General features: G+C 46.2%; 2 protein-coding genes across 2 annotated transcripts; one reads left to right on the top strand and one right to left on the bottom strand.

The window, feature by feature from the left end:
• Positions 1-376: 376 nt before the first annotated feature.
• LOC115679221 (zinc finger protein WIP3) lies at positions 377-3,585 on the top strand. The gene is made up of 2 exons (XM_030602820.2): positions 377-1,123; positions 2,706-3,585. The coding sequence occupies exons 1-2, from the start codon at positions 500-502 to the stop codon at positions 3,144-3,146; spliced, it is 1,065 nt and encodes a 354-aa protein (XP_030458680.1). The 5' UTR covers positions 377-499; the 3' UTR covers positions 3,147-3,585.
• Positions 3,586-9,910: 6,325 nt separating this feature from the next.
• LOC115667867 (beta-1,6-galactosyltransferase GALT29A) lies at positions 9,911-11,422 on the bottom strand. The gene has a single exon (XM_030589405.2). It carries the CDS (start codon positions 11,327-11,329, stop codon positions 10,136-10,138), a length of 1,194 nt encoding a protein of 397 aa, XP_030445265.2. The 5' UTR covers positions 11,330-11,422; the 3' UTR covers positions 9,911-10,135.
• Between the last annotated feature and the right edge of the window lie 1,415 nt (positions 11,423-12,837).

Raw genomic sequence — 12,837 nt, 5'->3', positions numbered from 1 at the left:
CTTTTCCACCCTCTATACTCAGTCATCATCCCACATTGTCATGGTTTTAGGAGAAACAATGCATCAAGGGTCAAATTCCATTATATCCTCCAATAAAAAAAAGGAATAGGAAAAGAGAAATATTCAATGCCCTTTCATCTATGTAGACTTTGTAATATACACACACGGTTGAGACTATTCTAGGATTCTCTCTTTCAACAATGAGTCTCATTTTTGCATGTCATTATCCCTAACCCCACTCCCCACTAATCTCTCTCTCTCTCTCTCTCTCTCTCTCTCTCTAGAGGAAAAAGGAAGAAGGGAAAAAAAAGTTCCTAAAAGACAAACCAAACCACACCTTTCATAAATCAACCCCAAGTGCAAGGCCTTTCCCACTACATAAAGTCAGGTTATAACCATCCAAGGGTAGTTTCAGTGATCTCTCTCTCCCTTCCTCCCTTCTCCCTCTCTCTCTCTCTCTCTCTCTCTCTCTCTCTCTCTCGCTCTCTCTGAGTGAAAGATGGGGTTCAGGGACTACCTTGCCAATGGCAAGGAAGAGCCATGTCATCAACCTCCAACTTTCATTGAGTGGCTCAAACCATCAATCTCAACCTCTTCTTCATCCTCTTCCTCATCCTCTTGTCTGACCGAACCCGCTCATCTCGCGAAACCCGCAATTTTCCCGGACTTGCCCAACTTGTCGCACCAGCAACAGCAGCAAGAACGGCGCTTCCTCCATGAGACCATCCGGTGCTTGCCTCTCCTGAGCAAGCTCTCTGACACAAAGCCACCGAAGCAAGAGGAAGAAGAACAAGAAGAGGTCACGGTTGTGGGAGAGGGTAGAGAGAGACAGCACGGGGTCAGAGAGTCGAGAGCGGAGAATGTCACCGTGGGGTTGCACATTGGATTGCCACTCGGTGGCATGGATGGCGGCTACGGCGACAATCTTGAGAAGAGCAAGCATGGCTGCGATGAGCTCCTGATCAAGGAAGGGGTTCACAAGAGGAACCTGTTTCATGGATACTCCAGCTTCAATGCGGAGAGCAGGTTTTGGATCCCAACGCCAGCTCAGATTCTCGTGGGGCCCATGCAGTTCGCTTGTGCCATCTGCAGCAAGACCTTCAATAGATACAACAACATGCAGGTAATTAACTTGCTCGTTTATCAATTGGTATACAGTAATTTCTTATATGGTTTTCTCGTGGAAGAGTTTAGCATTTGTTCTCTAACAATCTTTCAACAGATTTTTGCCCAGTTTTATGTTTTGAAAATTTAACACATTCTCCGCGCACACCCCTTTATACTTTTCCCCCAAAAATGATTATAATTCAGACGACGATGGAAATTTGAAAATCTTATGATGATACATGATTATTTCATTTTCTGTATCTTTTCGTTTTCTTTTCCTTTTTGTGGAAGCGGTTCGAGGGGGAGAGCGAGGTGAGACAATTCAGTCGAACATGCCTATTCGTTATAAATTCATGAACTGATGCAATGTACTTACGAAGCCCAGCTTACAATTTCTGAGACTGGTAAATGAAATCTGCAAGGCTCTTCATCCAGAAATCTAACTAACAAGAAAGCTATAAAAATGAGATGGGAAAGAGAGACTAGGTGGGAGCAGGTACTCGTGCATGGATAATGTGTTGTGGGAGTTGGATGCACTAACAAATCTTCATCACCTTTTTTAAAGATCACAATCCTGAGCATCATCCAGAATCTTTGCTTTTCTTTTCCCCTTCTCTTTTTAGCTTTTGTTGTTTTATATTCATCCCCTTTTGAATGCAATACACCGATGAGATGATTGCGTTAGACTTTCACGCCTGTGTCTTCAGTTAAACGATTCTAGTTGTTAATCCTCTAGTCCACCCAAAAGGATCTTTATGTTCATCTTCAAATGAATTCCGAGCGAAACGCTAACTGATAAAATTATAGTAATTAATTCTTTCTTAGTTTTTTTCAAAACTTTCCTCCAGTCCATGTGTTTTTTCTTTTTTTGTTACATTTTTATTCCATCTGATCTAGCCAGTCACTTAATTGGGATTTTAAGTTCACTCTCGAGTTAATTTCATCCACCAGCACCGGCGTTCATCGCCCGCACGCTGGTTAATAAAGTCATCTCATCTCATCTCATTTTTCGCTGCTTAATTACAAGAGAAAGTGTGTGCAGCCTTGAAGCATCTCGTGTTTATACCATCTCCTTAGCCTTTCAATTTACCTTCTCGATTTCAGACAACTCTCTTGTGGCTTGTAAAGTAGCCAGATTATCTATCTCTCTCCTCCTTCTCTCCAGAAGATATTCATGTTAAGAGAGAAAAATGGGAGGGCCAACTGCAATTTGAATATTGAAAGCTTCTCTTTTCATCTTATAATGAATTATATCATTATAATCAAAATCTTCTCCCTTTTAATCGTCCTTTATTATGTGAGGCGGCATACAAATCAATGTATGAACCCATCAAGCCTTAGTTCCGAAATTTTTTGGAAGACCATGAGATTTGGGTAATGCCAAATTTAATATAAACCTTCTTTTTCTTAAGTTATCAGCATAAATGCCTCAACCCTTCATATAACCAGTGCACAAGGTGAAATTTTTACTTTGAAAATCCTTGATTTTTAACTATCCTTTGCCAATTTCAGAAACTTAAATCTCAAGTTTCAATATCATGAATCCATAGTAAATAGATTGCTTTCTTTGAGTCATTGAAACACCCTTTTAACCACAGATGCATATGTGGGGACATGGATCGGAGTATCGAAAGGGCCCGGACTCACTGAAGGGCACACAACCGGCAGCGATGCTGAGGCTGCCATGCTACTGCTGTGCGCAAGGCTGCAAGAACAACATCAACCACCCGAGAGCCAAGCCGCTCAAAGATTTTAGGACCCTCCAAACCCACTACAAGCGGAAGCATGGCGTCAAGCCGTTCATGTGCCGCAAGTGTGGGAAGGCCTTCGCCGTCAAAGGCGACTGGCGGACCCATGAGAAGAACTGCGGGAAATTATGGTACTGCACCTGCGGTTCCGACTTCAAGCACAAGAGATCGCTCAAAGACCACATCAGGTCATTTGGGAGGGGTCACTCTCCGCACCCTTCTCTCGAGGGTTTTGAGGATGAGAAGGAGTGTGTCACTACTGGATCCGAGGATGAACTTGCTCGCTCGTGATTAACTATAAGTGGTGTTTTTTTTTTGTCATTACGTCTTTTGGGTACTTATCGCTTGCTTGAAGAGGGTTAAGTAAATGACACTAGACGGACTTATCTGATGAGCTCGTGCTCGGTAACAAAAAATTCTCGACGACTTGCTTGAGAGGCAAGTTAGGGTTAGGGATTGGTTTGTTACGGAGCACTTGCCATGCGATAAGCTAGTAAAAATGTTAGAGAGGGTGGGAGTAGCATGATTGCTACTAATAAGCTGATTGCCTTGGTTGTGAAGCAGATGAATTTTCTTCGCTAGATGAGCAGCTCAAAGAGAGGGAGAGGCTTTTGTTGTACCTCAACAAGGAGAAAATTTGTCAGCTTCATCGCCAACTGGTAATCTTACTTTGTATGAGAATTGTGGTGTTGTTCCACGGATTAATTGCATGGTCTTTTTTCTCTGTCTATTCACATATTGTTCCTCTCTTTTATACTTCTGAGTAGTAACTAATTCCTTATTTAGAGTGCATGATCACTTCCACATGATAATCTCATTTCAAACTTCAAATCTTACAAGGATCATTACAATAGACTGGATTCTAGGACAGTAAACATTTTTCAAATTTAGTAATGTTCGTAGGAGTTCCAACGATCAAAAGCTTGTGCCGGAGATATTGGCATCTTCGATGGATAAAAAAAATTCTACCAGATGAAACATAATTGACCTATTCATATGTCTGACATGTCATAGTTATCTGAAATAAGTTTCACGCGAGGCCTTCGTCTACTAGCCACAGGAACATGAGACCATTAGCTTGGACGTTGGTGGGGTTGTTCCTCAGATCTTTATACCTCTTTTTTGCTGGCTCCTCATGAGCCCCACAATGAATCCATCGACGCTCCATCCAGGAACGCGTTCGGTCAAATAAATCTTATGTTGAAGGTGGAATTCTATGGAGTCATAGGCACACCTATGGTAGCCCAGCAGTTAGCTTTTTGTGCCGCGTAGATTGGTGGGTGGAAAATGGTGAACCAGATGGAAAGGATGAACAGGAAAAAGCTTCAGCCAAGGGAGTCAACTTTTTCTGAAGTCGTGTCCACACTACACAGCTACAAACCTTTCCACATTTCTTCTTCTCTTATTCTCCGACTCCGCTGGGGCGGGTTTTTGCACGGCGATCTTCGTGCAAACTCCGATGGAGAAGTGATTTGTCCGTCGACGATTTTAATGGTGCATCTCTTTCATTCGACATATAGACTGGAGACAACAATCTTGTCGTGTAAAGGGTTGCGGCATCATCGTCCTCAAAGAGCCTCTTATTTGGTTCCCTAGACTCCCTCGCCATGCTTCCGCTCCGTGTTTCGACAACGTATCGTGTGATACCGATAATGTTCGATTGACAAAGAGAGAATTCTCTACCGTAGTTCTGTCATGGATCGCTAAGTTAGAAGTGCAGTTCATTAACCTAAATCTTACAAGGAGGGCTAGGCAGCTGTTGCTAAATGAGAACTCTTGAAATTAGTTGAAAGCGGTGGGCTCTCTTCGTGTGTGTGAAATGATGCCCACAAAAGCACTTCTTTTCAAAAAGAAGATGGGAAGGGCAATCATGATTTATCATCCCGAATGGATTCAAAAATTTATAAAATATTAAGAGGCAGGAAGAGGAACAGTGAAAAACTAGTGAGATGATGGGTTTGCTTCCTCAATTAGTAGGCTTGACCGACTTGTAAAGCAAGCGGGGAAAACTAACAGTAGTCATGCAAATTGTTTAATGTAGTACCAGCCACCATCCTTTGTCGGGAGAGAATTCGAAGCCTGAGATTGGGGGAGGATCAGAAAGAAAGAAATGCCATGTGGTGCTAAGGTTTAGACTAGAGCTCAATTTGTTTGTAATTTACAAGGAAAACCCTCTTAGCAACAATATCATTCGATGACGAAGCGCCTGAATTCCGTGGTTAAATCTGTAGGCGGGAAAGTAATCTTGCTGCTTAAACTATGTGCTGTCGAAAGTTCGTGCCTAATGTATGTAACGGTGAACGAGTGGATATGTTCATTGTTATAGCCTCGAATGAAGAGGAAGAACTCTCTACGGTTCGCGACTTAGCAACAGAGATTTCATCTAGCGATTATCGAGAAAACATAGATCTTGGTTCAATTGTGCCGTGCATATATCTTTTACAATATGAAGCCTTGCTTGAATAAGGGGGAAGAAATAATAATTCACCGACTCTATGCCAAAACAAATAGTCAAGGACATGAGATATAGGGGTGAGTATGGTTCCAAGATAGAACCGGGAACCGGAGAATCGAACCGTAGGAATTTGTTCGATTCTAGGTTCCAATATATGCAGGGTAGATTTCAAGTTCCAAGTGGACCTAGAACATGAAACTTGAACACAACATTGTGTTTTTCTTGTTCTATGTCTTCGTGCAATCTTGCGATATTCCGTGAAGTCCGATGATGAGCATGTAATCTAGAATCGCTAGTTTGAGTTTCCATTCTCAACGATATTCATAATTGGGACTTTTACTTTGTTAATGTTTTATATTATTCATGTATCTAAATATGAGTCATAGTCAGTGGATTATAGAAGCAAATGGTTGTCATTAGAGGTGATGATTCACTGCAATCGTTCAATTAAAAATATAAGTAGAACCTGAATAGACCTTGGAACCGATCCTTGAACCTATAACTGGGTACATTCCAGGTTCCATAGTATGCAGGGTAGGTTCCAAGTTCCAAAAATTAGGGAACGGGTTCCGACGGGTAGATTTTAGGTTTCAGGTGGGATCTAGACCGACCTGAAATCGCTCACCCTAACAAGAGAGAGAGAGAGAGAGAGAGAGAGAGAGAGAGAGAGAGAGAGAGAGGATGAGGTGAGTCAAGGTTCTATATTGATTATTTCCGGGAGATTTTACCTATTGATTATTGAATGGGCCAAGGTTCAACATTGAGCAGTGGAGCGCGCACTCTTCCTCTCGCAAAAAGTTGAGTGTTCGAATCCCGGGTGCCGCAGGGTGACTTAACCGGTGCACGTGTGTGGTGGCTAGCACGTGTCGCCCCCAGGGTTTACCTCCCGGCTGTCGGCCGTGCGGGGGTTCCCTGGGTCATAAAAAAAAAAAAACATTGAGCAGCCCGTAGAGGATGAGGTCAAGCAAGGACGGCCCGTGTTATCAAGAGGAATAGGGCAATTAAGGGCCCGTTTGGTAACGTGCCAAATAGTGAAAATTTCTGTTCTTTTGTTCCCAGAAATAGTTTGGGAACAGAAATGCGTTTGGTAAACTTTTTGTTCCCGGGCACATTTTTGCAAATATTTGTGCCGAGAAACAGTTTTGGAAGAGAAATAAGAAGTAAAAAAAAGTTGCTTCTTATTTCTCGGCACAATTTTGAGAATCATTTTTTTTTCTTCTTTTTCTTTTTTTTCTTTTCTTCTTTTTGTGTTGCTCTTCTTGGGTTGTGGCCGGTCGGCGACGGCCGGCCTGGCGTCGCACCCGGGGCCGAGGGCGTCAAGGCCCTCGCCGGCCGCCGGCGGAGGCGAGGGTCCCCCCGCCGGCGATGGCGAGGGCCGGACCCTCGTTGCACAGGCGAGGCGGCTCGCCGTCGGTCATGGCGAGGCTCGGCCTTGCCGGATCTGGGCGAGGCCGAGCCTCGTTGTGGCGACCCACTGGCGAGGTCGGCCTCGCCCGGATCGAGCGAGGCCGAGCCTCGCCATGACCGATCGCGAGCCGCCTCGCCCGGGCGCGAGGGTCCGGCCCTCGCCATCGCCGGCAGGGGGACCCTCGCCTCCGCCGGCGAGGGCCGTGACGCCCTCGCGGCCCTGGGCCGTGGCCGGCCGCGATCGCCTGTCGCCGGCGACCGGCCATGGCCTGGGTAGAAAGAAAAAAAAATTAAACAATTCAAAATATTATTAATAAAAAGAAATTTGTGTGTAGTTACCAAACGCATTTCTGTTCTTTTCTATTCCAGAAATAGAAATTTTGGACAATTTACCAAACGCCTTCAAATGCACAGAAATTATTTCCGGGCACAGAATAAAAAAAAATCATTTCTGTTCAGAAATAGTTCCCGGGCACAGAATAGTATTCATGCGCACCCTAAGAGAGAGGTCCATGTTCGTAGGGGAGACTGAAAATCCTTGTCCAAGTCTGGACTGGTCAGGTCCGAGACTCAGAGAATGGGAGCAGATTGCCCCGAAACCCCTCGCATTCCGATGGCCCCGAATTTGTAGTCCAAGCCGGCCTTGGGCCAGCTCGGGTATGGACCAGGGATAGGTGCCGGATACAAAGAGCTAGAGATAGGTGAGACCTCAAGTCGAGAGAGACGGTGATTCGGATGGAACATTGTGCGCTCCAAGTCGAATCCCAGCTGGGGCGACTTTGAGTGGCAAAAGGAGATACAACAATTGGAACGAACTAATTAGACAGCACAATACCAACTTTCAAAAGTTCCATGAGAATCGAGAACAACCACAGCCAAAGCCGCTCAATCGCCATGGTGCCTCGGCGCAATCTTTTCATCCAACGGGCGAACCAAACTCACAAATCTCAAAACACACGACGCACATAAGAGGCAAATGTCATTGTTCTTTTAAGAGGCACACGGTGGGGTTTGACAGGGAGAGGCATCCTTCGGAGAGAGACGTGATCTGAAAATTTCTGCAAGGCATACGCAGATGAATGACTAAGGACAAAGCATTCGATTCGTGATTCCTAGGTAATTTCGGGGGAGATTACTTTGAATAATTACGCATCTCATGACAATCATGGATACGAAACTCTTTCTGGATGAGAACATATTCATTTTAATTCGAGGAATACCTAGTAAAATCTCCCACGTGATGTTCAAATCTCGCTTCTCTTTGTCCTCAACGGAAGAGGGAATATGCCCGGCAAATGCATCCTACCTGCTCTCCCCAGTAAGTACGCGAAAGTAATTTTCTTTTGAAGTTACTGTACCCCGACCTACAGATGACTTTAATCCCACATTTTCTAACCCTTTGATCGGTTATGTCCAAAGTTTTAAGGAGAAAAAAAAAAAGGGAAATCGCTAGAGATCAAAAGGCTACGTTCGTATAAATGATGGGAATAAACCGAACGGGATCTTAAATTACGATTGCATGTCATGAACAGAAACCCTGGATTTGGAGCTAATATTACACGAACCAAAATTATATACTAAATTGAATATAGACCATCAAATCTGGTGAGAATATCAAATCTGGTGAGATTGTGTAGTAGGACCACTTCAGATTGTGTATTACCTGGTTAAGGCCCACCAAGGTCGTATGAAATTAAAAGCCACACCAGATCGTTTTCGAAAGAGGCAAGCCGGAGTTTTGCAACCACATTATTTGCTGACGGACTCTAACAATTGTCTTTCTTTGATCTTTGAAATCCCCAACCCTCAGTCCTGTCAGTGGAGCGATGGGTGCAACAACAATGTGAATTGAATACGGTGACCACTGATTGACCCGCTTGAGTCTGCAACTGCTGGTCAATCTTTTGCCATAGAGAGAGAGAGAGAGAGAGAGAGAGAGAGAGAGAGAGAGAGAGAGAGAGAGAGAGAACGCGCAAGAAGAACGGCAAGAGTTAATGACGCGACCCCATGATTCAGGGGAAAGACAGAGCAACACCTACCGGTTGAACTGACAGAGAGAAGCAACTAACGTTTAGGAACAGCTAAAAACCAACGGAATTAGATAAGTGGCTGTTGCCCCAGTGGCATATCCCTTCCAAAGAAGAGGATAAGTCAGAGATTTGGAATTGGAACCTCGGTTCTTGAGGATGGGGTGAGAACGAGTGATATTCGTGTCGGAATTACTGGTCCGTCGTCTTACTTAGCCGAAAAGAGCACACTGAAATCAAACCTCGCCCAAAAACAAAATCTGAAGTACACTCTTCCGCCGGAAGCCTCGCACTACTGATCCTCACTGCTGGTCTCAAAATTCATTCTAATCCTCACTTCTCCTTGTTGTGAACTTATGCTATGCATTACCAGATGGCAGGCAATAGAAGGTACTCTGCCGGTTGGAATTTAACGACAATTTGTCCATGAGATATGAAATCGAATTTAGCAATGACATCCCCACTGATCTGTCATGTCCATAAACATGACTAATCAATGTCAGCGAAATAAACAAACGAGGATGAGGAGATAATGGAGAATACAGAGTCAGGACTAAATGAAGGCATTAGATGCTAGAAAGACAGGGAAAGAAGAATATCCAACACGTAGTCCATGTTATCGAGCACTTGAACAGGAATCAAAATAGAAAAATATGAGGCAGACATTCGTGCAAGAGATGCTTCTCTTTTCCCAGCACCTAGCTTCAAGAAACTGGTTGCTTCCAACAATAGTATCATATGCTTATACCGAATTGAGTATGTACGTCCTCGATCAGGCGACTCCGAACAACACAAGTCGGGTCTTTATAAATCTAATTTTTCTGGTCCTATGAATGGACAGTCTCAGCCATCCCTACTGTGCTCAGTTTCTTTTGCAGAGATCAGCAAACAAAACTCCAATAGGAAGGTAGACCAAAACTTTCAACACCCGCTATTTGAAAGTGAACATCTAGACTACTTTTTAGACGGAACCGATCCCATTGTTCATATTAAAGAATATTCAACAAAAGAAACTTTTAAGTCATATTAATCTCCTGACTTTTCACATCGCTCCTGCTGATGCAATTAGTATCTTCACATCATTGAAGAGATATATATCAATTCCATGGGATTACCTCTCCAAATTGAGCAATCCAGCTGATGTGCCATGGGTAACACAACCAAAATGAGTAAACCAACTTCCATTCATCTAAGACAATCTTGAAAGAAGTAACAGGCTAATAACATCTAAACAATCTGTACTTTGCATACTCTGACATTCAATTCCATGAATATCCCGTGGAAGATTACAGTTAACAACATGAGCACGTTATTTCAATCTTGACACATTGAATACTAAACTATTTCCTCAAAGACCAATTGAAACCAAATACAAGCCAACCAGTGCAATTTCACTGATAGATAGTCACAGGAGGAAATTTGAACTCATCTGAAATAAATGGTATCGCTTGGGGCCTCTCGACCAAATCGCGATAGAGATCGTACTCCGCTCGGTAATCATGCAAAGTCAGCTCGCCCTTTTGATTGGTATAGTAATGATGCTTGGCCGACTCCGATTTCCCGAAGCCGAAAACACTAACTCTGTCGCAAATTCCCAAAGCCAGCATTATGGCTTGCATCCCCGAGGAATAGTGGAAATACACCTTATCATGTGCAGCATCCCATGCTTCCAAAGGTTTCCCCGTCTCCTCGGCAAACCGCCGCACCGAATAGTACTTAACGATCCGTGCGCACAGCATGTCGAAGCTCGGATCAGTGACGAGCAAAGGCGCTTTGTGAGACGAGTTACACATCGTATAATCGAGCAAGTGCACTGGTTGGCAAATATACATGACGATCGGAACATCCGCTCCGTAAGGGTGGCAAAAGCACCGTTCCCTCCGCGCACAGAGATGCAAAATGTTGCTATTTACAAACGAGACGGTGGTCTTAGACCCGACATTGCGCTCGAAGCCCTTGATTTTCGCGTTGTTCAGCCTAATCACCGCCTCGTGGCTATCGATCAGCTCCCCATGCTCGCTCTGCAGCAAAATCCCACTGTTCCCAACAACGGCACAAGACGCGTACCTCCTATCCGAGACCACCGAACCGCCGCGCCTGTCGAGCGGATGCTTCACCAGTCTAATCAAGTCGTTCATCACATCCGGCTGGAACCGCTTGTTCCTAGACCAATCCTGCAAATTCCTCCTAAAATCCTGCACGTACCTCTGATACCTCGGCGCCAGCGACACCTGGAAAACCATATTGATCTTCCCGTTGGGCTCGTAGGTGGTGAACCTCCTCCGAGACGCGAACCTCCTGAACTGCGGGTGACCCGAGAACTTCCCTTCCAGCAGCTGCTGGGTCTCCCGCTTGAACTTCTCCTCCGCGCCGTCGATCTCCGCGTACCTGAGCACGGAGGAGTTGAAGACGGCCGCCGCCGCCGCCTCCCCCGCCGCCGCCGCCCCCGCCGCCGCCGCGAGCCCGTACTGCTCGAGCTCGAGGGACCCGACGAAGCCGCGCCGGAGCACGGCCCGGAACGCGAGGGCGACGGCGAGGAGCGCGAGCAGCAGGACGGTGCAGAGGTGCCGCGCCGGCCGCTTCATCGGCGGCTCCCGGGGGCGGCGCGGCGCCGCTACCGGCGCGACGCCATTCGAGAGGCCGGCGATTGCAGAAAAGGGGTGGGTTTCGAGAATCGAGATGAACCCTAGCGAAGATTTTGGGGGGAGGAAGAAGAAACGCTGTGCAGTGTCCGTGTGGGGAGTGGGAAGATGAACGGAGCAAGAAGAAGGGAAGGTGTATATAATAAATTTTGATAATTCAACGCGGCATTTTCCACGATTTTTTTTTTCTTCTTCTTTCTTTTTTTTTTGGCGGTTTTGGTAATTTCCACATTTTTCCCGTTTTTTGTTATTGTTGTTATTATTATAATTATTTGATTTCTTGTTTTGGCAGGGCACGAGAAATGAACGAGGAAAACGATGTTTTTGTCCCGCCGGCCCCTGGACCGCACGAAAATGGCGTGCGGATGAATTTCGGATTGGGTCGGACGCTGGGCGATTTGAACGGCCGTTGGGCGGCGGTTCGGTCTTTCGTTTGCTGGGGCGTTGCCGGAGCGAAGGTAGTTAAGGGATGGGAAGTTAGCAAAGTACGCGCATCCGCAGGTCAAGTGATGTTTATCGGGAATGGCGAAGATCGTGCTCGAGCCGAGGGGGGGAAGGGGGGGGGGACCATCTAATCCCCCGATCATTCGATCGCTCGGTTCGCAATTAGCCCTTTTCCGAGCGAATGATCGTAACTTGCATCCGCTCCGAATGGGGTTTCGATGAGTAGCATCCCTGCGCGATGCACTAGTGATCCGAAGCTCTTGTATTCCGCCATCTTGTGATAGGACTTTTGAGAGTTTGTACGTGGGAAAATTACCAAAAAAGTCCTAAACCTTTTACAATTGTGCCAATTCAGTCCTAAACCTTTTATTTTGGCCAATTCAGTCCTAAACCTTTTGCAATTATGTCAATTCAGTCCATCCGATAACTTTTGGCCGGCCAAAACTGACGTGGACGCCCGCGCGGCGCCGGCCCGTTGACGTGGCAATTTTTAATATTTTTTTTTATTTTTTCGATTTTTTTATTTTTTTTCTCTTTCTTTTTTTTTTCCCTATCTTCTTCCCCAGTCGCCGGTCCGGCGACCGGCGAGAGGCTGAGGCCGGCGAGGTCCACCTCACCATGGCCAAGGCGAGGTCGAGCTCGCCCGGCGACGGCGAGGCCTCGCCGGATCTGGGCGGGGGCCTCGCCGTCGGCCGGGCGAGCTCGACCTCGCCGGCGGCAGCGAGGCCGCCCGAGATCGGAGCGAGACCTCGCCGTCGCCGGGCGAGGTCGAGGTCGAGCTCGCCGGGCGACGGCGAGGCCTCGCCCGAGATCTGGCGGCCTCGCCGTCGCCGGGCGAGGTCGAGGCTCGCCCGGCGGCGACGAGGCCCCGCCCGGATCTAGCGAGGCCTCGCGCGTCGGCTAGGCGAGCTCAACCTCGCCGGCCTCAGCCGGTAGCCGATCGCCGGACCGGCGACCGGGGAAGAAGAAAGGGGACAAAAAAAAGAAAGAGAAAAAAATAAAAAAAA

The sequence above is a fragment of the Syzygium oleosum genome, unplaced genomic scaffold, assembly GCF_021117445.2.
Source record: "Syzygium oleosum isolate NSW1041296 unplaced genomic scaffold, Sole_v2.1 Sole_v2.03, whole genome shotgun sequence".
Lineage (NCBI taxonomy): Eukaryota > Viridiplantae > Streptophyta > Magnoliopsida > Myrtales > Myrtaceae > Syzygium > Syzygium oleosum.
The sequence above is the reverse complement of the archived record's forward strand: the minus strand, read 5'-3'. Positions and strand labels throughout refer to the sequence as shown.

Excerpts from the sequence above, each read along its gene's own strand:
- LOC115679221 (XM_030602820.2), top strand. The coding sequence starts at position 500 with ATGGGGTTCAGGGACTACCTTGCCAATGGCAAGGAAGAGCCATGTCAT. Across the intron at positions 1,124-2,705 it reads ATAGATACAACAACATGCAG|ATGCATATGTGGGGACATGG; the intron begins GTAATTAACTTG and ends TTTTAACCACAG.
- LOC115667867 (XM_030589405.2), bottom strand. The coding sequence starts at position 11,329 with ATGAAGCGGCCGGCGCGGCACCTCTGCACCGTCCTGCTGCTCGCGCTC.